This window comes from Ictalurus punctatus, chromosome 27 (assembly GCF_001660625.3).
Source record: "Ictalurus punctatus breed USDA103 chromosome 27, Coco_2.0, whole genome shotgun sequence".
Classification (NCBI taxonomy): domain Eukaryota; kingdom Metazoa; phylum Chordata; class Actinopteri; order Siluriformes; family Ictaluridae; genus Ictalurus; species Ictalurus punctatus.
In genome coordinates, this window is record NC_030442.2 from 14108703 (window position 1) to 14134112 (window position 25410).

The 25410-nt window shown below is 37.6% G+C and overlaps 1 protein-coding gene across 1 annotated transcript in view; it reads right to left on the reverse strand.

The window, feature by feature from the left end:
- Positions 1 to 24886, reverse strand: part of galr1b (galanin receptor 1b) — a 34695-nt gene extending 9809 nt beyond the window's left edge. The window contains exons 1-2 of the mRNA XM_017458348.3: positions 23769 to 24886; positions 21075 to 21140 (exon numbers count right to left, since the gene is read on the reverse strand). Coding sequence (XP_017313837.1) covers positions 21075 to 21140; positions 23769 to 24425 — 723 coding nt within the window. The 5' untranslated portion in view covers positions 24426 to 24886. The remainder of the gene's footprint in view (positions 1 to 21074; positions 21141 to 23768) is intronic.
- Positions 24887 to 25410: the final 524 nt, after the last annotated feature.

The window sequence follows — 25410 nt, forward strand, 5'->3', positions numbered from 1 at the left end:
GTCCCCAGTTCTCTGCTCCACAATCTCTTTTGCTAACTTATTTTCAATATTTACAAAATTCATTGACAATGTCATTCACTTTATTTCTAATTCTTCTGTCATCATTTACAAAATAATTTGGATAGTCTACTTTTCCAGTATTCTTTTTAATTATACTGTTAAGGACTTTCCATGTTGCTTGAGTATTACTCTTATACCTGTCCAATAGTTTATGATAATAGTCCTTTTTACTAAATCTTAATACTTATTTTTTATTTTCATTATTTATTATTTTATTTTTTTAATTTTAATTTTATTTTATTATATATCATATTTGTTTTCAGCTTGTTTTGTTCTAGTTATTTTAAATTTCCTATATAATGCTTTTTTAAAATTATTATTATTATTTTATTTTTTATTTTTATTTTTTACAATTTTCCAGTTTTGTTTCTTTACGTTCTCCTCAAGGGCAGAAATACCTTCTGGTGTTCTATGTCGAATCATTTTAAAATTATTTGTCCTATTTTCATTGGGTTTTGTTTTTTAAATAATCGCAAAAACTGGAAGATGATCAGTCATATCATTTATAAATAATCGTCTTACTATTCTTCCTCCAATTTCATTTGTATATATATATATATATATATATATATATATATATATATATATATATATATATATATATATATATATATATATATATTATCTATCAGTGTAGCAGTGTCTGTTGTTCTACTTGCTTTTGTAATCACAGGAAATAGGACTTTACTACACATTGTATTAATAAAATCTGTTGTACTCTTACAGTGAGGGAAATAAACATTGGTTTCAACATTGTGTTCAGTAAATATACACTTTATTTATGAACTCATGAATTCTTTACATTTCCAGATTTCTTGAGTTAATACTGATGTCTGTTGAAAATTTCATGTGAATAGCCTCATTGGAAATATATTTACTGAAAAAAATGTTGCCGCATCCAATACTTATTTCCTCGACTGTATGTCCATTTGGATTTAACAAATCAATGTTGAAATCTCCATAAACAATTTGTACAATTTGTCCATTTATCGTATTCCTCCACGCAGTCCTCACTTATAGCCACAATCCACAGTCATCATTTTTCATAAGCAAAGACGTGTCCGTGTTTACAATACCCGTCGGCAAAAATTTATAATACCTTATCCGTACTGGTCCAATTCTTTGAGTTCTCTTATTGTGAGTACTTCGGCTTCTTCAGGTGTTCCATTTAGCCATATCATCATTTGCAAGTTCTTGTCCATGTAGCTTGTATCTTGTTCTGTTTCCTCAGAATGCATGGGTGTCTAGAGACGTTTGCGTTCTCCTTTGTAAGATGTTCATTCAGATACACCTTCGAACCCTTCAACTTCTTTTCCTGTCTGGGTAGCTCGGTTTTATGCCTCCGATTCACAAACCGAACAATTATGGCAGGCCTGGTTCTGCCGTTCTTTCGGGGAAGGGCCACACCATTATTGCTCTCACTGTTCATGTTCTTACGTTCAAAGAACTTTATTACTTGTTTTTCCAGCGTTTGTAGTTCCTCTGGCAGGGCATCTTCACTGACTTTGTCTCTGGCCACAGTACTGGCATGCATTCGCTGTGTTGTTTCCAATCCGCTTATAATTAAGTCCTCCATTCTTGTATATCCTTTTCTCTAATCCTTCAATTGTCTTATCCTTCTCATTCACCAGGTTCGTCAGTTGTTTAACTTCCTCCATCAGATCAAGTAGAATAGCTTGTTTTTCCTCCATCCTGTTTAAAGATCTCCTCCAGCTCTTCCTCAGCTGCGTTGCTATTTTTCTTCAGTGGCATTTTGTTTGTTTGTTTTGGTCTTTTATTCCTATAATTTAAACATATCAATTTAGTTTCATTTAACTACTGTCGCATTATACGCCACAGGGTGCTGCCATTTTGAGGCTATTACAGTAATCTTCACTTAATCAGAGGTGTCAGTACCAGTTTTAGGCCCCCTGAGTGCTAAGCGCACTGGATCCCCCGACATTTTTCTTTCTCTTAGACCTTTTCTGCTCTGGGTCAATATTCAAGACCTTTTAAAGCATACCTATCTTCTCCTCTTTTATAGCCCTTCTGCTGGGTTTTAAGAGGGAATACTTTTGCCTTTGCAAACAGGTAAAGGCACAAAACCATTTGATTGTACATACTAAAAACTTCTTGCTATATTAAATACCATTATTTATTAGGGTTCTTGAAGTGAACAGATTCAGATTAAGGCAATATTCTGATCCCCAAATTCGGATTCCCACCCCTGGAATATGACTGTTTTAATTGGAAATTTGTTGCATGTAAACACCTTATTTAGAAAATCCACTGAAAGGAGATATATGCGCATGCTCAGTCCACAAGAAATTGTAGTTTAGTTATACCGGGGCCAAAAAATTTATTTGGGCTCCCCTTCCCCAGCCCCTTTATTTTTAAACCAAACGAAACGATCTTGAAAGTAGGCTTGGAATATTCGGCACCATGCTTTATTAACAACTATTCAAACAACTGTCATTCAAAAACATTCACCGAACTGGATTAAACATTCTAAACCTTGTTCAAAACAGAGTTAGCGCTGCACTTATGGCAACCATTCAAAATCATGTTTTATTCATGCTAACAACTATTAGAACAACTGAAGTGTCATTAAAAACATATAATTGAACTAAATGCAAAAAAAAAAAAAAAAAGCACTCAAGAACGTCTCGTAAAGTAGCCTAAAGCCTAAAACAGTGAAAATGCCATCTGGCACAACTTTTTGGTAGCGAAGTCGTGTATAATGTGCTTGAAGTTCAGATTCTGTGCCAATAGGCTTTCTATGGAGAGCAGCGCAAGACCACTCAGTCCTAAGACAGTGACTGGCAAGTACAGAAAAATGCGCAGCAAGATGCACAAGTCGCTATAAATTCTTTGAAGCTCCATGCTATATGTTGCATTCAGAATCTCCAAAGGACCTAGGTTCTTTGTGGAAAGTGGTGCCTGGTCTGTGTTTCGAGACATTCTGTCAAATCGTCTTTGTATTTTGCAGACAGCCTTCTGCAGGATGCACTAATGCGACATATCCATAAAGTTCCTCAACATGGAAAACTCATCACATATCTGCTTCGTTGCATGAAACCGTGTGTTAAGTTGTGAAATGATGGAATCAAAAGCAACGTAAACTATCTTGTTCCTAAAAATGTCCTCGGGACAATCTTCAGATATTTCTACATCTGCCTCATTAAAGAAGCATATTCTCTTTCGATGCCTGCAGTCTAGTTTCGGCTCAATGCCTGCCATAACTCTTGTAAAGAAATCAGTTCATCCACCAACGCCTGGATGTTGGATGCTTGTAAATCAAGGGAAATTGCCATTGACTGAAGGACGAGATTTCTGTCCTCATACATTGCAACACCTTAATCATAAATCCAAGAAGGATAACTGCTGTTAAGTATGACATTAAACCCCCTTCCTCAGCTCTAGTGTCGCTGTTCATTCTGCTGTCTGATTTATAATGTGTCTGAATCACACACAGCAAGGGTTTAGCAATAGGGCGCACGGCTTCTGTTCATGCGCTCCTGCGCGTATCTGAAAGTCAATGCAGAGAGCACCCCCTGTAACATCTCCCAACGTTTGGGACTCACACTGAAGAGTACATAAAGATGATTAATTGCCCCGAAAAATGTATCGAACTCTGGACAGGCCTGCACGGCATGTTTGCCGACAGGGGGATAATGTAGCGAGAGGATTAACATTCAGAATCCAGGCCTACACTCCCTGACACCTTCCTGCCATATTTCCCCATAACCGTAACCTTGTCCCCTACAGTCTTTAATGTCAGTCCCATGCTTCCTCAATGAATCATGTAACATTTGAGCAAGTTCTTCACACGTTTTCTGTGAAATATCCTTGAAATCTATAAAGCGCTCTTTTATCTCCCACTAACTAGTAGTGTCGGGTCTATGGACATACCTCAGGATCAACACTTTTTGCTGTCTATGAGAGATTTCTGGTGTTGCGTCGACAATTATAGAGTAGTACGTTGCCTCTTTGCGTTCTTTTTAAATCGCATACAATACACGCTGCCCACACAACTCAATGAATTGGTTCTGGATGTCATGCGTTAGGTAATGAGTTGCATGGTTCTTTCTCGTTTGCTGGCTTTTTGTCACATTTTGTAACACATGTTCATGAAGAATTGGCTCGTATTTTGCCAACAGCTGAACTATTCCTAAAAAATTGCCATTGTCGGGCTCGTTCAGTCTATTAGTGTTGCCTCTGAAACTCAAATTCCTGGAGGCTAAAAATAAAGTTACAATGACGAGTCTCTCCAGTAGAGCTTTCTTTCTTTCTATTGTCGTTTCGATCAACTTCCGCTGTAGACTCTCTACCCCTGTACCCTTTAACACAGACCAAATTTTTCCATTTCCAGTAGCAGTGCTGGTGTGCTCTAGGTCGTCCATGCTCAAGGAACCTATCATACAGGTTTCTCCACTTTAATTTAGCAATCTCCATTCCGCACTTTGTGTTAAGAGCACTGCATGATTTTCTCTCTAATTCAGCGGAGAAAACTAAACATGGGACGCAAAATGGAGCCTCTTTGCTCTTGCTGTAAATCACCCAGTCCATCTCAGGTTTTTTCCCGTCCATTCGGGGATTTACTGTACAGCATGTAGCTGGGGAATGCCCTACCTTCTACTGTATGTCTTTAGGGAATCCCTTTGCTGCTACTTGTCATGACGTGAACTATTTGTGACCTATCACAATCACTCATTTTCTCAGGCCAAAGTCCAGGATTCTCAAAACTGTCCGTACCACCGCCGGAATCCGAGACGCCAGTGCATGTCTCGTCTGAGCCGCATGTCAGTGCATGTCTCTCCTCTGTCTCCATGTACTGTCTCACCACCGTTGCAGCAGTTCTCATTTCCATCTGCTGTTATTAGACATGGCATGCAAGGCACTAATTCATGAGGGAAAGGACCGTAAATTTGCACGACACCAATTTATAGCTCAGTAGTTCAAATTCTCGGTAACATTTACAAAATCCAAGCGAACAAATCAATATACAAATTAGATTGGTCTACTGAGACGTTCTCCATGGAGTTTGCTGACTTTTTCCCCAACTAGCAGGGTGAAGTGCAGAGCTACACTGACACCAGCACACAAGTACAACACACTCAATAGCTACTTCAATTTCAATTACTTCAATGGAGAACCCTTCGCACTAGGGTAGGCTGTGTAGATTCAACACAGATCTACAAATCTTGCTAGGTTTATGTTTTTGTCCACAGTGCAAGACTAAAATAAACATAGCGGAGGGACATAGCATAGTAGCTGCAGTTTATTGAGGTAGCAAAAATGAAAGCCTTATGCTACTCCGCTTTGGGGGAAACGTTAGTCCACTGTTGGCTACCATAAGCTTATGGCATACGGCCATTTGTAAAGAACCACACACGTGTTAGTCTAAAAGGGGTAAATGCCTGAACATATCCAACCTTGCTTCTTTGATTCTTCACTCTGTCTTTCTAGTTTCAGAAATTTCGCCATTTGCTTTCTTGCCTGTGTGATGTCGTCATCTTTTTTCTCTTTGTTTTTGAGTGCCAGATTTACAAGTAGCCATTCTGACAGCTCGAATGAATGGGAGGTGTGTCCGGGGATGTGTGAAGGGGTGTGTCAAAGAAGCTTTGTACGACCAAACCATTTTGAGGCGTTATGTGGGCCCATAGTAAGGCTACATGCAATGAAGAACACAGATTTTATGGCAAACAAGCATGATATATTCCAAATATATTCAAATAAAGATCTATTCAAATAAAGTATTTTCAAAAGCAAAACGCTGTTTAAATATGCCACCAATAAATGGCCAACATATGACTACCAAATGATCAGTCTCTTTCCTGTGTCCCCCTCCAGGGCTGGGCCCGGGACAACGTTCCCGGTTGTCCCCCCCAGACGCCAGGCCTGGCTGTAGGCTAGGTATTTAGGAATTGCAACTCAGGCAACTCATTACAACAACCATGTATACAGGAATATTTTGATGCCTGTACGCATATAAACATCGTACATCATATAATGCATTGCTAAGCCCAAGTAGTTTTATTGTTGAGCTATTGATAGATATTAGCCTCCCTTCTAATATGACAACCAGCCGTCACTGGCGCTACCAGTAACGCTGACAGGAATGTTTTCCAAACAATGCAGATAGCATGTTAGTGAAACTTCCTCTTCTAGTCACTTTACCGAAACCTACTAATAGCGTTAGCAAATCTGCCACTTCATGTACAAACAGAGAGGACAATGCTGACTTGTTATCTCATACTGAATCCAGTATGGAAATCATATTTGGATAGCATTGCATGCCCCATTAAACACACTGCTTTGTTTTTTTGTTTACTCAAGCGCTAAATTTTGGAGTGAAACCTACTTTCTTTCTAGCATGGAAAAAAAGCAACATTCCTCTTAATCAGGATCTGACTATATATATATATATATATATATATATATATATATATATATATATATATATATATATATATATATATATATATATATTCCTCTGAGGACCTTTCACTCTCTATTGATTCACAGGTTCAGAATAAAGAGGATTGGAAAGGATAACACAAACCTCATCTGAAAATTTCAGAGAAACAGGGAATGAACTATGTTGCAACTGGATCGAGTGGGTGAAAGCAGAAAACGCAGCATCCATGCTTGGACTACCCTCAAACCCAGCTCAGGCTTTTCAACCGGAATTAAAATGCACCATGAACACGACACTGTCTTTCAAAGTCTGATTGGATTTCTCTTTACTTTTGCAATATGCAAACGTTAGGGAACATGGCTGGAATGATGGGTATAAATCTCAGTTTACTCTCTCAAATTAACACTTAAATAAATCAACCTTTCATTAAGATCCGGGCAGTAATTCAGCCTCTGACAACGTTGATATATATAGGAATGGAAAGAAGGACTGAATTCACGTAATGTGTCACGTTACAAAGATAATTACGGATGCAAGCGCAGATCGTCAAACATTTAATAACAAATAAACACAATACAAAGGACTCTACAACAAACATGCAAAACACTGTGGCAAAAACTAAACACGGAAGCATACGCAGAAGCATGGAAAGACGATAACGTGAGACAAGGAAAGCAGTGCAAACAGTGGCATATATACTAGAGTGCTCATTAACAGTGTGCTTAACATTGGTATCAATATGTTCACACGACATTCCTTATTAGACAAAAATGAATATATAATAGTGTTCCTACAGCTATGACTGCTAGAGCAATGTTTAGGGGACATTTATAAACATTGTATAAAATGTTCCCAGTAAACCTTTTGATATCCTTGTAAGCAAAAGTTTTGGAGAACTGTAATATTCTGTAAACCTTCAGATTAGGAGAACGTTCGAAATAGAAAAGTAAGTGCGCCAGGGAAAGAACGTGTAGATCAAAACAGAGTATCGATTTCATTTGTGACATGAGAACAACACTGCCATACTGAAAAGCAGAGCCTGCACTGCATTGCTCTTATGTTGTTTAATCTTAGTGGAGAAACAAACAACAGTGGATTGCCCTTTTACAAGCTAAATGCTGAGTTTGTGTCAGAAATGAATGTAATTCCTCTCGCATTGTGTTTCATTTCCATCAGTGTGTCAGAGTAGTGCTACAATGAAATGCAGTCACTATCCAATCACAGCCCTAAGCCATAGTCTGGGGTGTGGTAGTAATCGGAGAAGAGGAGAAGGGCCTGAAAACGTCATTTTGATCACTCTAACCCTTAATGATCAAACTTCAAAATTATTGCTTTTAAAAAAATAAATAAAAATATTAATATGGAAAACAACTACAGCTCATACCAGGACCTAGGAATAACAGAACATTTTCAGCTAACCTAAAAACTGTTAGCTGGCTTATTAGCACTCTTAACTACTGTTTTAACTAGATGTTGCACTATTTATTTTCAAGCACAAACACAAAACTTATCTTAATCATTTGAAGCTTCACTTTGATGGCCAAACAATACTGACAACATGTTCTGGTGGTGACAGCAGGCGATACGAGGCAGTATGGAAAAGATACAGCACATTTCTCTCACAGAGTGAGATCTAACAAAGCACTTTAGACATACTCCAGTGACTTCGACATTGTCTCAGGGACGCAGACTCTCGCTCCCTGCTTTCTGTCATCTGTCTCAAACAATGGCTGCGTCCGAAATCACGTACTGTGACAGGCTGCATTCGATGCAGTACCTACTACACGGCTGTTGAATCAGTACGTACTAATCGGTATGTGTGTGTGGTATGACTACAATCTTGGATATACTACATTGGCCATGTTGACATTGTCGTGTGACCTTCGACATCATCACGAACACAAAAAACTTAAAGGGACCACCAGATTAAAGCAACCACACTAACGGAAAAATGCACATCAGGAAAGTTAACTGAATTAGTCGTTTAATGTGGGTAGGGTTAACAGGTTGAGGTAAATTTGTTGCTGTTAGCTTGGCTGGCTAAGGCGTGATGGAGATCACAAAAAAGGGTTCAAATGCTGTGACAAACCTTCAACAAGTTAACAATTTATTCAGGTATTGTTAAACAAGTCCTGTTTAACCCAGGTTTAATACTTAAAAAAAAGCCGATGCTGAGCTCGTCAGCACCAGTCCCGTTGCATTATGGGATTTTTCAGTAGCGTAGTGTCCATCGGTTGCATGCTGCAAAATCTCACCAGAAGCAGTACACCACCCGGGTATTTCTCACCTTCTGCTTTTTGCCTAATGTGTAGTAGGATAGTACGCGATTTCAGATGCAGCCAGCTCTGTCCAGCTCAGCAGAGACAAAGCACTTGCTCTCAGCAGGAGGGCCTTTAAGAGAAAAAATGCTCTCAAAGATATCACAGTAAACAGACTGCCTGAAATACAATACACAGATAGAAATGGAGTGAGAGAGAGAGAGAGAGAGAGAGAGAGAGAGAGAGAGAGAGAGAGAGAGAGAGAGAGAGAGAATTACAGCTTTTAGGGTAGCTGAAATTCACTTTGGGAACCAATGCATTTACCACATGAGTGATACTGACTGGGACAGTGGAAAATCTTTTCCCCTCCCGTCTCATTTTTAATTTCGAGAACAAAAAGAAGTTGAAAGGAGCGAGATTTGGTGAATACGGTGGATGTGAAGCGATAACCACATTGTTTCTGGTTAAAAACTCCTTGGTTGACAATGCAGTGTGTGCAGTGTGTGCAGGTGCTTTGTGTTGGTACACAATCACCACTTCTCTGGCAATTTTTTCCTGATCCTTTCCCGTAGACGCCTAAGCACTTCAATGTAAAATCTGTAAAAAAAAAAATCAGGTGCACATGCCGAGTGCGCGTGCCCCTTTCGAATTCTGGGAATTTTTGGGTTCCCCCTCGCATGCTACAAAAACTTATTTGGGGATACAAACAGCAGAATACAAAACTTCGTTTGTATTTGGTCACCAAATAATACAGTACTTCCATATAAAGCTACTGGTTGTGTGTGAATGTCTGGGAAAAACAAGTTCGGAAGCAGTCCTCGTTTGAATTAAAAATTGATGAAGCCCAGAGCTGTGCAGCTGCTGATAAACTTCAAAACTGTCTGTTGGAGCAGGTACTTTGAGCTGGAACTCTTTATCTGGCCTGAATTATAGTACTTTCACTACTTTTTCAAACTTACACACTTTTTATTAAACTTACACACTCTTACTGCCCCAAGAGCAATACGATATAATGAACACAGAAAGGAATTGCTGAGATCTTTAGACTGTATCACTGAAGTCATCCATTTATTATTATTATTATTATTATTATTATTATTATTATTATTATTTATAGCATCTTGCAAAATAAACTTTTTCATATTTTGTTGTGTTACAACCTGGAACTGAAATTGGGATTATATGTCATGGATCTACATAAAATAGCCCATAATATTGAAGTGGGGTGAGAAGTCATTATTATTTACAAATAAACAAAACATTAATGTTGTGATTGTATAACCCTGTTTCTCAACATTTTATTGTGATTGTACAACCCCATTGCTGTGAAACTTCTAAATTAGTTCTGGTGTAACCAGTTTCCATCAGAAGTGACATACATAAATAGTTGAATTAAATCCCCCTGTGTGCAGTAAAGATATACCTTAACAAGCAGCATCAAGAAGACCAAGGAGCTATCAAAACAAGTTCAGGGGCAAAGCTCTAGAAAAAAAAAAGTCTCACTTGGAGTTTAGTTACAAAAAAAAAAAAAAATCCCAAACTTTGAACATCTCCCTGCACCATTAAAACCATTATTAATAGATGGAAAGAATATGCCATAACTGTGACTCTGCTATCAAGCAAAATTCACTGACCAAGGAAAGGAGGGCATTATTCATAGAAGCAACCAAGAGACCAAGGGTTAATCTGAAGATGTTGGAGAGATCCACAACTCAGACAGGAGAAGTTGTTCACTGGACAAACATAGCCCGGATACTCTGCAAAACTCGGCTTTATGAAAGAGGGGGAAAAGGTTGACCAAAAGGTATGTTGATACTTCAGCAAACATATGGGAAAGTTTCTGTCATATGATACCAAAACTGAACTTTTTGGCCTTGGCACAAAGTTCTTCATTTGGTGAAAACTGCTCACCACCCTGAGAAAACCATCCCCACAGTGAAGCATGCTGTTGGTAGCATCATGTCATGGGGATGCTTTTCATCTGCAGGGATTGGGAAACTGGTCAGGGATGAGGGAATTTTGCATCCAAATACAGGGCAATCCTAGAAGAAAACCTGTTCCAATCTATAAGAGACTTGAGAGGCATAACTTAAATGGTCCAGTAATTGGCCTCAATCCAATTGAGAATCTGTGGCAAGATTTGAAAATTGCAGCATAGCAACAGGCTTCATCTAATTTGACAGAGCTTGAGCAATTTTGCAAAGAAGAATGAGCAAAAATGTCAGGATCCAGATTTGCAATCCATTTAAATTCCAACCTGGAACACTACAAATTGTGGAGAATTTTATAACAAGAACCACCAAAACATTGACCATTGCACAGCATCCACCCAGAAGTTGCAATTTATTATCATCAACCTACAAACGCTTGTCTCAAAGGAAATGGGATTTCACACATTGAAATTTAAAGGCAGTACTTCTGATGTGCATGGCATTTCAGAAGAGCAATACATATCGAAGGTCATCAGCCCTTAAGCATCAAATGAGCTATGTTAAGCCACTTATTAGACTTACATTTTCACAAGTTGGATCAGGTAAGGTAAGGTATATCAATAAATGGAATATAATAGAAAATGCCAAGTGGTCTATAACTGTTTGAGCACTTTATGCATGAAATAGATATCTAGAGTAGTATATCATAATGAATTAGAAACACTTATTTCGTGTGACATTGTCGGCTCTCCATGTCCATTTTAAGGGGCTGACTCAGTGAGGCAGCTTAAATAGCCATCGTAAAGAGTCGATTCAGAGAGCTGACAAAAAGAGCCAATTTAATAAGCCAACTCAGTAAGTTGATTCAAAGAGCCAGTTCAAAGTGTAGTGTCAAAGAGTTGATTCAAAGAGTTGATTGAAGGTGTTACAGTAATTCAAAGAGCCAATTCAAGGAACAGAATCAAAGAGCTGATTTAATTGGCAGACTCAGAAAGCTACATTTGACCTACTGTTAAAGCTATACTATACACAAAACAGCAAAGTAATTATTATAATTTTATTTATTTATTTATTTATTTATTTATTTACATCCAATTGTGTAGATTAATGTCAGCATTTACTGGAAATAGAAACTAGCCAAAGTCATGCCTTAGTCAATAATCCTTGCTTTGACAAAAAACAGGTTGTTCATGAGTAGTAAGTAAACAGTTGGTGACAGATTGACAATACCGTAAACACAAATGAAAGTGTCTGAAAGTGTGCTTATTTTACACTACAGCTTAAAATAACACAAGTCGTGAATCACAGCTACTAAAACAGGATTAAAAAACAACAAATCCGCCTACCGTGATCACGGTAAGCTCTTAAAGCTGCAATATAAATGTCAAGCAAATAAAAAAGCGAAAAGCATACTCACATAGTGATTCATATTGACTGGGTGACAGTGGAAATGTCAGCTGTTTTAATTAAAATACTATGGTATAAATATGATTATTTGTCCTGCACTAACATGATTCCAAAGCCAACTGTTTGTTGTTTTATTGTTCTGAAGGACCAAAAGTCATTAGGACATTAGTAAATATGATTTAATAGCACAATGGTTCAGGAATACACTGCTAAAACGACACGTTGTCATGGCTCTTATAAGGTACCTTGTCCTAACCTTATTCATTTGGACTTTTTCTTATATTGGGATTGGATTGTGTGCATTCATATTGATTTACAATTGAGCAAACAGCATCTGTAATGGAGAGCTTTCTTTTCTCATTCTGCTTTGTTACCATGTCACTAATTGCAAAAAACAACACACAAACCCCTCCCCCCATCATCCCCCCTCCCAAACACACACACACACACACACACACACACACACACACACACATTCAACATGAAATGATTCTGAATTAACTAAGATTTAAATAAGGAGTAAGGAAGAAAACCTTAAGGGATGTGCTATTGCAGGAAAATAATCAACAATGAGACGATGTGACATGTTACCACCCTGAAATTGATTCGTTTTCTATAACAGCATGTCCCAAAGTGTTTTATTCCTCTTATACCACAATAATGAACGATGAATAAATGAAATTGTTGTACGTTTGAACCATTTATAAATACATTGAATGTTGTGGAACGTCTACAAGACAATTTAGTCCATCTTATCACTTACCTTATAACACCTATAAACAGTCGTTCCACCACTAACCTATGGGTTCTGTCCCTTGTAGTTAATAATACAAAGAAATTTGAGCTAGTCATTTTTACTGAGAAATGTGAAGCCTCTTTTCTGAAGACTTCCCTGTGGTGGTTTCTGTCCTGTCTCCGCCACTGGAATGCTATCGATTGTCTCTAATGTGTCTCAGCTGTTCTGTGTTATGCCGGTGATTAGTTTGTGTATTTAACACCCCTTGTGTTTCATTGTCACATCGCGAAGTATTAAGTTTCTGTGTTTTGCTGTCAGAGTCATACCAAGCCTGTATTCATTGTGCTTGTTTCCTGGTTTTTGATCCTGCCCTCGTTTCCTCATTTCTCGTCTAAACCCAGTTTATGCCGGTTTGTAAATCGCCTGACCCACACCTGTTTTTGACTTTGTTTCTTTCTATCAATTTGGATTTGTCTGCCTGCCTCTCATTAAAGCTTTTAACTGCACTTACATCCATCTCCACCCTTGTTGACAGTTTCTTCTGGCATCACGTAAACATTGTATTGCCAAGGCACCATCTAAACCATGTCATTGCTTGATTAGATTCTAGATGCTCACTGACCTTCTCTAAAAGCTTATGTATTTTAATATCCTCCATTTTTTATATCATGAAAGCAGGGGAAAGCTTTTACTAATTAATTCAGGAACATTTTGAGTCACAATATTTAAGAGAGTGAAGTAAGAGCTGTGAAATGGTCTGCTCGCTGAAGTACTGAACATTAGGACAGGTCACTGAATAATTAACCTTTTTGTTATTCTTGCAAGAAACTCACTATAAGCAAAATATTTCAAAGCATTAAACTCATGAAACTAATTTCCTGTGTAGGAGGCCTGGATTACAGATGATGTTGATTACAGAACTGGATAAAATTGCAGACAGGTCAAGAAATCCACTGAACATTAGCGTATCTGGAGCTGAGGCTGTTCTCATGCACTTTTGTCACCAAAATATAGAATTATCTGGTTGTTCATGGTGATTAAACAGCATTGGATCAGCAGTGATTCAGTGTTGAATCTGTATTATAGTGTGACATGAACTAGAACCATTTTAGCCATTTTATCAAATATATTTTACCACATTGAAGTAATTTCTAGGTGTACAATCAGAGACTGTCACCTATTTTTCAGCTCACCCATTACAGTGCCCAGAAGTGGAAACGCACCAATGTAAGGTCTCTGGCAAGAGATTATACTAAAAACATTTCCAGTCAGATATCGTCATGAATCAACTTGGAATTGGACATGTGTGTATATCGTCTCAACGCACTGTGAAGAAGATGTTTCGAGTGGCCAAAAAATCTCCAAGGATCACATCTGGAGAATTGCAGAACTTAGTTGCGTCTTTTGGTCAGAAAGTCTCCAAAACTATAATCCGAAGTCACCTACATCACCACAAGTTGTTTGGAAGGGTTTCAAGAAAAAAGCCTCTACTCTCATCCAAAAACAAACTCAAGCGTCTTCAGTTTGCCAGACACTACTGGAACTTCAAATGGGATCGGGTTCTAAGGTCATATGAAACCAAAATAGAGCTTTTTGGCAATAAATACCAGAGGTGGTTTTGGCACACAGAGAGCTAGACATATGGAAAAGTACCTCATGTCCACGGTTAAATATGGTGGTGGTTCTTTAATGTTTTGGGCTGTTTTTCTGCCAGAGGACCTGGACATTTTGTTAGGATACATGGCATCATAGACTATCAAATATCAACAGATATTAGATGAAAACCTGACTGCCTCTGTCAGAAAGCTTAAAATGGGCCGTTGGAAGATCTTCCAGCAGGACAATGATCCAAAACATACTGGTGATCCAAAACATTATCTGGTGATAAACCAGAGATGGAAACTCCAGTCTGTGACTTGGATTCGAGTCGCACTTAAGTTGCAAAAAAAGACTTGGACTCATGAACAACTGACGTGACACTTGACTTGGACTTGAAGATAGACACTCATGAAAAAACGCAAGTCATTTTGGTTTGGCATTCCCAATTACGTTTTCTCTTTACTACCCCACATGACAGCATCAAACACCACATTTTTCTATTCATTCCTCATTCATTCCCTATCAGTATGTGCTGCAGCAGCAAATATCAAAACAATTAATCTCTAAACACACCAAGCCAGCATTATTATATACACGCGTAACACGTCTGAAGGTGCATGTTCATCACCCATTGATAAGGTGCTGTTATATAAATGAACAACAAACAATAACAATATAGCCAAGTCCTACCTTGTGATAATCTTCCTATCATTTAATTTGAAAAGCAGTCAATTAATCCAAAGGGAAGCTGCGGTGTTACACAGCTGTAAGAGCTGTTATCTTGGCAAAGGGAGGTAAGCACAAAGTATTGACTAAAAGAGTGCCAATAATTGTGGCACACATATATTTAACAAATATATATATATTTTTGGTAAACCTGTGTTTTGTTTGCAATTGTTCCATTATCCATTATGCAATTATCCTTGAGAGCAGAGTATTTTTGTGAATTTTCTCAACAAAAGATCAAAACGTTAAACAATAAAGACAAATTTTCACAGCCTTCTTTGCTAGGGTGCCAATATTATTGGAGGGCACTGTAGATTAGGAAACTATTTGCTATATTTGAACAGATATGTTTTAGCCAATGGTCCAATGACACCATTGGCTAAATTTCACTATAGGCTGACTAATTAGCATTAGCATCTGAGCTAACTAGCGTCCTGCTTCATGGATATTACCAAAGGCAGTATTGTCAGTATTGTCAGTACTCAGTGTTTAAACCAGTGGGTTTTTTGTTTTGTTTTGTTTTTTTACTTAATCAAATTGATTGTGTATTATACACATTAGTATATAGAGTAGCTCAAAAAAAATCCTCGCAGAAATCCTGTCAAGTTTTACTGTAGTTGCGACTTCCGAGACTGAAGTGGAGTGACTGAAGGTTGTTAAAGAAATATATCAGCAATATGACAGTTCTGACTCCTGTCCTAATAAGCAGAAATCAACAACAATCATGCACACACAATCTTTTAAATGCTGTATCTACACTTGCACTGAAACACTGACACAGATTAGCAAACAGATTCGCTTACCCTACGTATGACTAGCTCAGCCTTTTAGCTCATTGTATAATCTCAACGGGTTTTTGTGAGCAATCCACACAAATTGCTTTCACGGGTATCGTGTGAAAGCATATAATGTTCCTCTTTATTGGTAATAGCTTTAGTACTATAACTGAGACAATTTCAAATACTCACACAATCCACACAGGTCTCTTAGCTAGTTTGTTGATTTACTGGACACCACAAGGTGCAGTGTTTACTTATGACATTTCATTAACGCACTTTATTGTTAAATGCCAACTCTTTATAGTACTTAAAATCCTGAGGTGGACATTTATTAAATGCTACTAAAACAGTTGAACTCCTACACATGTACACACTGGTAGGTAAGAGCTTCATGAGTCACATTTATGACTATAATGACTTACTATTGTGTCCTAGTAAAGCACATAGTCTACAACAACATTTTTTATTATTCTACTCTAGGAAGAAAGAAAAGAAAAGAAAGACAAGCTGTATATGTATCATGTAAAATTGTATTAATTAAATATCCTAGAAGAAACATTTCATTTATGCTACAACAATGACTAATCATTTGGTGAAAGAAGCAGCTTTTTTCCTAAATAAACACAATAAAGATTGATAATTATTCATTTAAAATGTATTTATTTATCGATAAAACAACACATTTGTCAGTGAGCATTTTTGAATCTGTAGCTGTAGCTGAAAAATGCACTTTCATTCTTTTTTTTTTTTTTTTTTTTTTACTAAATTATTTCCATTTCTTTCCATTTTTTTTCTGTATTTATTTTCAACAGACTGATAATGACTGGAATGTTTAGATGTTTGAATATAGTATTGCATTTAAAATGGATGAATATGCTGTATTATGCAGATGTCAGCAGAGACACTGTTCTTGTGTACAGAGCTCTTCTAAACAAAACAGGATAAGTAGATGGGTGAACAAGGTACTTAGAGATTAAAATAATTATGACCTTTCACACAATTTGTTACAGTTTCTCTTGTTATTGCTAAAACCATGTTGTACATCTGGAAGAGATTGGCTACAGTCGATATGCTAAGTCTGATAAACATGAAACGGTGTACAGTCTACCTTATCTTCTGTGACAGGTAATACTTTATCTCTTAACCACCCCCCCCCACCTCTCTCTCTCTCTCTCTTTCTCTCTCTCTCTTTCTGTCTTTGTTCCTGGTAGATTGACCCCAAACTCTCTGTGACATCTAGTGTTGCGGACGTAATAGGTCAGAAGAAGTGCAAATGTGACTAAATGAATAATACAGCAGGCTACAACCATAACAGTAATTGTCGTCATTATTCATAAAATCACCATCCATTATTTGCCTTCTCGGTCACAGTGGAACACCTATAATGACTATAATAACTGAAGACTGAGGTGGCTTCTACTAGATTTACCCCTGGATTCATTTCACCTTGAAAATAATACAATATGAGCCTGGATATATTTGAATTGTAGGTATACATACAGTTCATTTTAAACGACCTCAGTGGTTTCGGTATTCACAATATATCCGAATATATATTAATCAGTTCTCTTTCTGGATATTTTACCAAATTGATAATCTTTCAGACCAATTGTTTTCACACCATGACTATGTTAGAACTGAATTAATGATATTTTCTTTCAAAATGGTTGAAGCATGATGAAAAATTCCATATGGAAGAGCAAAAGCTTCGCTCTGAAGTGAAATACCTGGGGGGGGGGGTGGGGGGATGGGGGGTTTGGAGCGGAAATTTTGTCGCAGAATTATCAAAGCCAACTCAAGTAAGTGGTTGTCCGAGACAGAATACATGCATACACTACTTACACGCTTCTTATTTATTAGGAACACCTGTACATTCATGCAATTATCCAATCAGCTAACCATGTTCCAGCAGCACAATACAGAAAATCCTACAAATACAAGTTCATGGTTGTTGGTCCCCGATGGGCTGGTCTGAGTATTTCAGAAACTGCTGATCTCCTGAGATTTTCACACACAACAGTTTCTAGAGTTCACACAGAATGGTGTAAAAACAGAGAAGAAATATCTTGTTGATGACAGATGTTAGAGAAGAATGGCCAAACTGGTTGTAGCTGACAGGAATGTAACTTATATAGTGACTTAAATAACCACATTTTACAACGGTGCTGAGCAGAAAAGCTTGTTTGTCGTGCGCGTTAACTGGAGCTCTTGACTTGTAACTTATAGTACAGTCACAAGTTAATATATAATATACTGTAACGTTTGTTACTTTTGTTTACATATTATTATTACTGCTTCCTGACTACATAAGCTCAGTACATGATTACTAGTGCCACAATGCCTCTATTACCCTGTATTTCTCGGTCCTGTTGCTATCTACAGTAACACTGCTTACTTTGTCATTGGACCACATGGCCCCACTGGCAGCCATGAGAGTATTTATTTATTTATTTATTATTTTCTATTTTGCAAGGTGACAGAAAACTGCACTTACATATGGACTGAAGCCTCAAGCCTTAGAGCAATATGTGAAGTGGACTGGGATGACTGTTTTCATAAGACACGAATCAAATGGACCACAAAATGGAAAAAAAAAAAAAAAGTACGGTGGGCCATTTTATAGCAGTCTGATTTAATTTGTTGTGTTCACATATGTACACAAAATATGCTGAACCATTGATCTGAAACTTCTCGGAATGGTAAAATGGACGAAGTGTGAAAACACCCTTAAATAATATTATAATATTATTATTATTATAATTAATATATTAAAAATATCAGTAAAAAAAAACAACCCTTGCAAAACAAGGTTCATTCAAGTATACTACAAGTTTCTATAAGTTTATTACAAGTATACTAATGCAAAAGGTTCTCAGCAGGTCCTCTTTACCTGTAAAAAAAAACCCTGTAAAATACTGTAAATTCCACTGGCCCAATTTTTACATACCTAATCCAGATATTTAAATATTACGCAGATTACTGAAAAATGTTTACAATAATATTTTGCTATTTATTGGAACTTTACAGAACACATTAGGTCAATGTTGGTATTATGTATGTTCTACTTGTTTATTTATTTATTTATTATTATTTTTTTTTATATTGAGGTTTGGATTAAATCAATCAAGTGACCAGTCAAACTGGCTTTTAACTATAAGAAATATAATCAGATAACATATAGTAAATATAATAACTTTGATAACGGTGGATTGTGACGTTTCACTGCTGTAACAAAATATAAAAATAAATCATGGACCCTCTGGCTATGTTTCCAGAGACCCCACTTTAAGAACCACTACATATCCAGTACATGTATACTCAGTATACTGCTATAGACTATAATAAGCATCAAGAACACATGTTCTATGTTTACTTAAAGCAAAGTACACAAAGCAAGCTATTAGTTTATGAAACATACTGTATTCTCAGTATTTGTGTATACTGCATTCTCATACTGCATTCTTATATTAGCCCCAGATTGTTTGTTAGATCTTTATGCAAGCATTTTACTGTGCTGCACTTTGGCTGCCCAGTTTCAAATAATGAAACTATCTACTGAACAAAGTGCAGAACTTTACACCTTTACAGGAAACACCTTTACACCTTTACAGGAAACACCTTTACACCTTTACAGATTAGTAGCTTACATGTGACGGCTGGAGAACATGCCGGAATATATATATATAATTTTAAAATGTCATATCATAGAATGATCTTAAAGTACAATACTTTTAAGTACACCAATAAATATATGGCTGTATTAATAGACATTATGTAATGTCCAAAAAGTGTACACCAAAATCATTTCACAGGTTTTATCCCAATTTAATCCAAAGTATGGAACTAGTACATGGATAGTATAAAAAGTAATTAATACCATGTAGACTTTCTGTATGTTCTTAATCTAGCCTACTACAGTGTATTATATTTTCTATTATATATTTGTTCTGTTTTTAGTGAGTGTCTCTGCTATCAGACAGCCAAAGCTCATTGTTCAGATCAACTGTGGCCTTGAACACTGACCCACTGTGCCCCAATTTCCTGTCTAGTGAGTGATACAGCAGTGTATCGCTAATATAATTGGTACCTGCTGGACTTCAGACTGCGTTTTCAGACCTCGTTTTTGTCCCCTGAGGACAGTACAATAAATTCACCTTTTAGACATTTGACAGATAACATAAGAGGTTTTCGTTTGCACATAGTCATTAACTCAAAAAGAACAGCACTTTTTGGATTCTGCACACAAATGTCATGGGAAAAAATAAATAAATAAATAAAATGTTCAGCCCATAACATTCAGTGATTGCTGTCAGAGAATGCAACCTTCACTGCCATGATCCAAGGCTGGTGATGTGTTGCTATAGATACAGTGACCATTACTGCTCTAAAAGCTAGCTTTCTCTCAGACATTACATGTCAATTTTACCTCATTATAATAATTATAGTCTACTCCAAATTAGGTGTTTCTGAGCGACAGGTAATATCTTGTATACAGGTACAGGATATCTAAATCTCACCAACTGTTAAAAGCATTTTTAAAATCCCTCCCCCCCTCTTACGGTAAACAATGTGACCTCATCGTGATTGGTAACAGACGCCTCTCTTACACATTCACTATTAAGGCTCATTAGCTGTAGTAAAGGTCTGAGGCCACAGATGGAAGTGTGTTAAATGGCCTCAGAGATGCATTGCCCAATTATAAATACGGCTTGCATTTTAATCATCTGGTTTGAATGTGTTTCAGATGGAGTGGAGAAGCTGGAGTGATCAAGTAAAACTGAAGTATACAGTGCTCTTGTGTGTGTGAAGAATGTTCAAGTGCTGATTGATGCTTCAACACGTAACGGCCCTTTTCTGACTTCTGAACTTAATCCACTCTAGCAGCATGTTATGTGTAGTCTGACACTATATTCATAATTTCAAGCCAATTAAACTACCAGCGTGCAATAAATGAGCAAACTTGATGGGATTTTAAAGCGTGAAAGTGAATTCATTGCATTTCTTATGGCTAAAGTGTTGAATAATGTCATATGAGTATATGCTTTAATAATCTTAGTCAACTCTATGACATAGACTCATATATTTTTCAAAGCCTATAACACTGTTTACCTGTTACATTTTCTCTCGAGGAATATGCACTGAACAACAAAGTATACACATTAAAATGAATATTCTTACCTTTCTCTTTGAACGTTCTGATTTCTTGGACATATTCTTTATTTTTTTATGAAGGTGGTACAACACCTAGAAGGAGAAAAAAAAAATCAGAGATGAATGTTAAAAGTATGCGTTTTTGACAGCCAATATATCAACAATATAAAACCAGATTTATGAGGCATTATGATGCAGCACTTTGCAAATATGCTACAGGTGATTTCAGTCTATATCCCTGGATAATAGTGTGTGTGTGTGTGTGTGTGTGTGTGTACATATATATATATATATATATATATATATATATATATATATATATATATATATATATATATATATATATATATATAGAGAGAGAGAGAGAGAGAGAGAGAGAGAGAGAGAGAATATTATCCAGAGATATAGAGAAATATACACACAATATTATCAAGATATACAGTTGTGCCCAAAAGTTTGCATACCCCTTGCAAAATCTGCTAAATCTTCAAACTAATAGGGATCATAAAAAACCCATGTTGTTTTTTATTTAGTTCTGTCCTGAATAAGCTATTTCACATAACAGATGTTTACATATAGTCCACCATACAAGATAATAGCTGAGTTTATAAAAATTACCCCGTTTAAAAGTTTACATACTCTTGATTCTTAGTTACCTGGATGATAAACGACTGTTTTTATGTTTTGTGATAGTTGTTCATGTGCCCTGGTTAACTGCCCACTGTTCTCCAGGTCCTGCACATTCTTCGTTTTTCCAGCATATTCTGTATATTTGACCCCTTTTCAACAGCGGCTATATGATGTTCAGATCCATCTTTTCACACTGAGGACGACTGAGGGACTCGTACACAACTATTACAAAAGGTACAAACATTTACTGATGCTCAAGAAGGCAACACAATACATTAAGAGCCAGAGGGATGTAAACTTTTGAACAGGATGATCAGTGTAAATTGTTAGTATTTTGTCTTCTGGGAGACATGTAACTATCTTATTTAGTGTCTGAAGGGCGGTACTAAATGAAAAAATTAATATTTTTAAACAAAATAATAACAGTTTACACTGATCATCCTGTTCAGCAGTTCTGCACGTGGAATATCTTTTTTCATGTAAGAGGTCAGAGGAGCATGGCCAGACTTGTTTGAGCTGACAAGCTATGTACAGGCTTTATATTTTATTACTCTAAATTCCTACATAATTTCCCACAGTAACTCAAATAGTGGGTACTTGAGTTACCATAGCCTATCAGTTCAAAGTCTTTACAACCATGGTGAACAAAAAAGCATCTCAGAATGCAAAATGCATCGAACTACATCGGGTACCACTCCTGTCAGCCATAATCCGAAATCCGGCGCTATCATAATCATGGACTCACCATAACTGGATAGGTAAGACTGAAAAAAGACCAGGCTGATTGGAAAATTGCATGAATTAGCACGGGTTACGTTGTTCCTAATAAAGTGGCCACCGAGTCTATGTTTCAAACCTGAATGATTTCAACAACATGAAAGATTTCCCCTGACTAAACCACAAAAAAGATAGAAAAATGTAGGAACAATTATTTCATATTTTTTTTAAAGGCTTCTTTACACCATTACTTTGCATGTCCTAAGACTTTTCCGACAGTACTGTTTGAATAATATGAGACTGTTACTTTAGTATTATTTCACAAATAGCTAGATTTCACTTCGGATATTAGACTGTAAGTTTATTTGCAGCTTTGTGCATATGTTTTTAACCCTGGTCATGGTGGTAGACATATTAGATAAACATTAAGTTAAAATCAGAGCAAAATCCTTATGTGTGTGTGTGTAAATCTACATGGATTCAAATGAGCACTAGAAAGAGGTAAGGCAAAAGTTAATTCAGAAACAGTTGGACATAACTGTAGAAAAGAGCGATGTCCTATCTTAAATATTGAAATGCAGTCTGACCATGTGTGGGGGTTTGTTTTGCTGTCAAGAACACCACCAAAGTCCAACACAAGTGTGAGGTGCAATTCCAGCAAGAGCTCTGCTGTATATTGTAGCCTCAGCTCCATCGCAGTGTAATTACCTTAATCCCCTTTCTAAACACATCGTGATCTCCATGTGGGTGGACGACAGGGCTGGTTTTCTTTACACACTCAGTCATCCAAACATCCCTCAGACTCAGCATCACGAGATTTGTTACAAATGATCAGAAACCAAGATCTGATCCAACTCGGATAGGACTGCGCTTTCCGTGCGTAACGCGCGCAATTTGGCAAAACAGCATTTCCCGACTCGTGCACTCTCAGAAATAAAGGCACAGAAATAAACTGCACTTTTTTTTGTTGTAGCTGCTGTTTGTGGTGCCATCAAGAGTAGCCTACATCTTTAGTACCTTTAGTATGAATCTTTAAAAAGAATGTAACGTACATATTTGAACCTTAAGGACCACATTTAAAGCTTTATTCCGAAACCAAAAGGTACAGGATATGAGGTAACAAAAGATGTGCTCTTGTGGGTATTCAGCCTGGTATAGGTATTTCTCAGGCGGTTGTTGGTAAGATGTTTCCCCACTCTCATAACAGTAGGGCTGGGAGAACTAACCTACTGCTGAGATCATTCAAGATCCAGCTAATCTTTCGGTATGACTTACATACTGTATCAGAGCCAGGTGTGCTGGATGATTGCGCGGTTATGTAATAAAGTTATAGACTCTAATAATAATGTGCATCACACTAATAATGTAACATACCTTGGTGTAGCAGCATGTGATCAAAAGCAGAGGTAACAGATACCCAATGACCAGAATGGTCACTTTGTACGTGCGCCTGGCCACCGACTCGGGCCAGATCTCCCAGCAGAAGGAGCTGTTCGGGGCATCCGGGTGATTAGTCAGAATCTGATGCTGTGCCATGGGCACGGCGAAGACGAACGACATCGCCCAGATCACACACACCCCGGCGAGTGTGTTCCTGCGGTTCCTAATGCACGGAGACTTCTTGGAGAGCACCACGGCCACGTACCTGTCCACAGACATGGCGACGAGCGTGAAGATGCTCACTAGCATGCTCAGGGTGAAGATGTAGTGCACGAACTTGCACAGGAAGGCGCCGAAAACCCACTCGGGTAGCGAGTAAATTGTGGCTTGGAAGGGCACACAGAAGAGAAGGAAAGAAAGGTCCGCTATGCTGAGGTTGAGGATGAAAATATTGGTGGTGCTTCTCGAGCGCTTCGACTTGATCCTCCCGATTACCACCATCACCAAAGTGTTCCCGACAATCCCTAAGAAAAAAATGCATCCAAATATAACCGGGACGATCACCACCTCCGGACTGAGAGGCTCGAGTTCCGTGCGGTTCGCGTCCGGCTGATCCTCAGACCACAGCGTTTCGTTTCTGGATAAAACCATGCTCCCTCGCGTAGTTTAATCCACTTGAAGGAACATAGGTCTGATTAAGTCCTCAACATTAAGTGAAAAAGAAAACACTGCAGCTTTTTTTTTCTTCTGAGCAACTCCAGAATGAGGAGACACTATATGCTGTAGTAGTGGGAAAGATGATCCACGTCTAATGCGCGTCCTAAAGACGGACTAAGGTGTGCTAGATAATGTGTGTTATGTGTCGGTAAGCATGGCTTTTCCGTGTGTGTGTGTGTGTGTGTGCTGCTGAAGTGTGTTCTGTATGCGTAAAATGCAGCCGTACCTGTCTCCAAAACGCACAGCGAGTCACCGAGGAGCGCAAGAGCGGTTACAGCTTTCCTGCGCTTCTCTCACATCACGTGGATTTAACGTGTGGCATCCCTTTTAGTCCTTTTATTTGGATTAAAATGACGAATGTTGTAGTCCAGCCTCTGTCTGTGTTTTTTATTTATTTATTTATTTATTTATTTATTTATTTATTTTTTTTTACAAGCTTATATTGAACTTTGACAGCGTCAGACACCTTCAGGTCCATAAACCGAAGGAGGACCTTTAAGCTTTTTGTTGTATTGTACTACTGGGGACAAGGTACAAACTAAACAACATGTAAACAACTCGGTCAGACATAAGCTGATGTGGTGAACATGTCAAGACACATTGATCCTCAACATGGATGTTGTGTGAACATTCACTATGTGCACCAGAGAGCAATGACACATTGAGGGTTTATAAACAGATAAATATGTTGTTGTTGTTGTTGTTGGTGGTGGTGTTTTTAACAGTTACATAAAGTAATAAGTTCACTATGACGTCAGGATTTTTTTTTTTCTGATTTAACCCTTGTGTTCTATTCAGATTTTTTTTGAGGGTCCCTCCCTTGGTCTCTCTGTCTCTCTCTCTCTCTCTCTCTCTCTCTCTCTCTCTCTCTCTCTCTCTCTCTCAACTGAATTGAGAGAGAGAGAGAGAAAGTAATTTA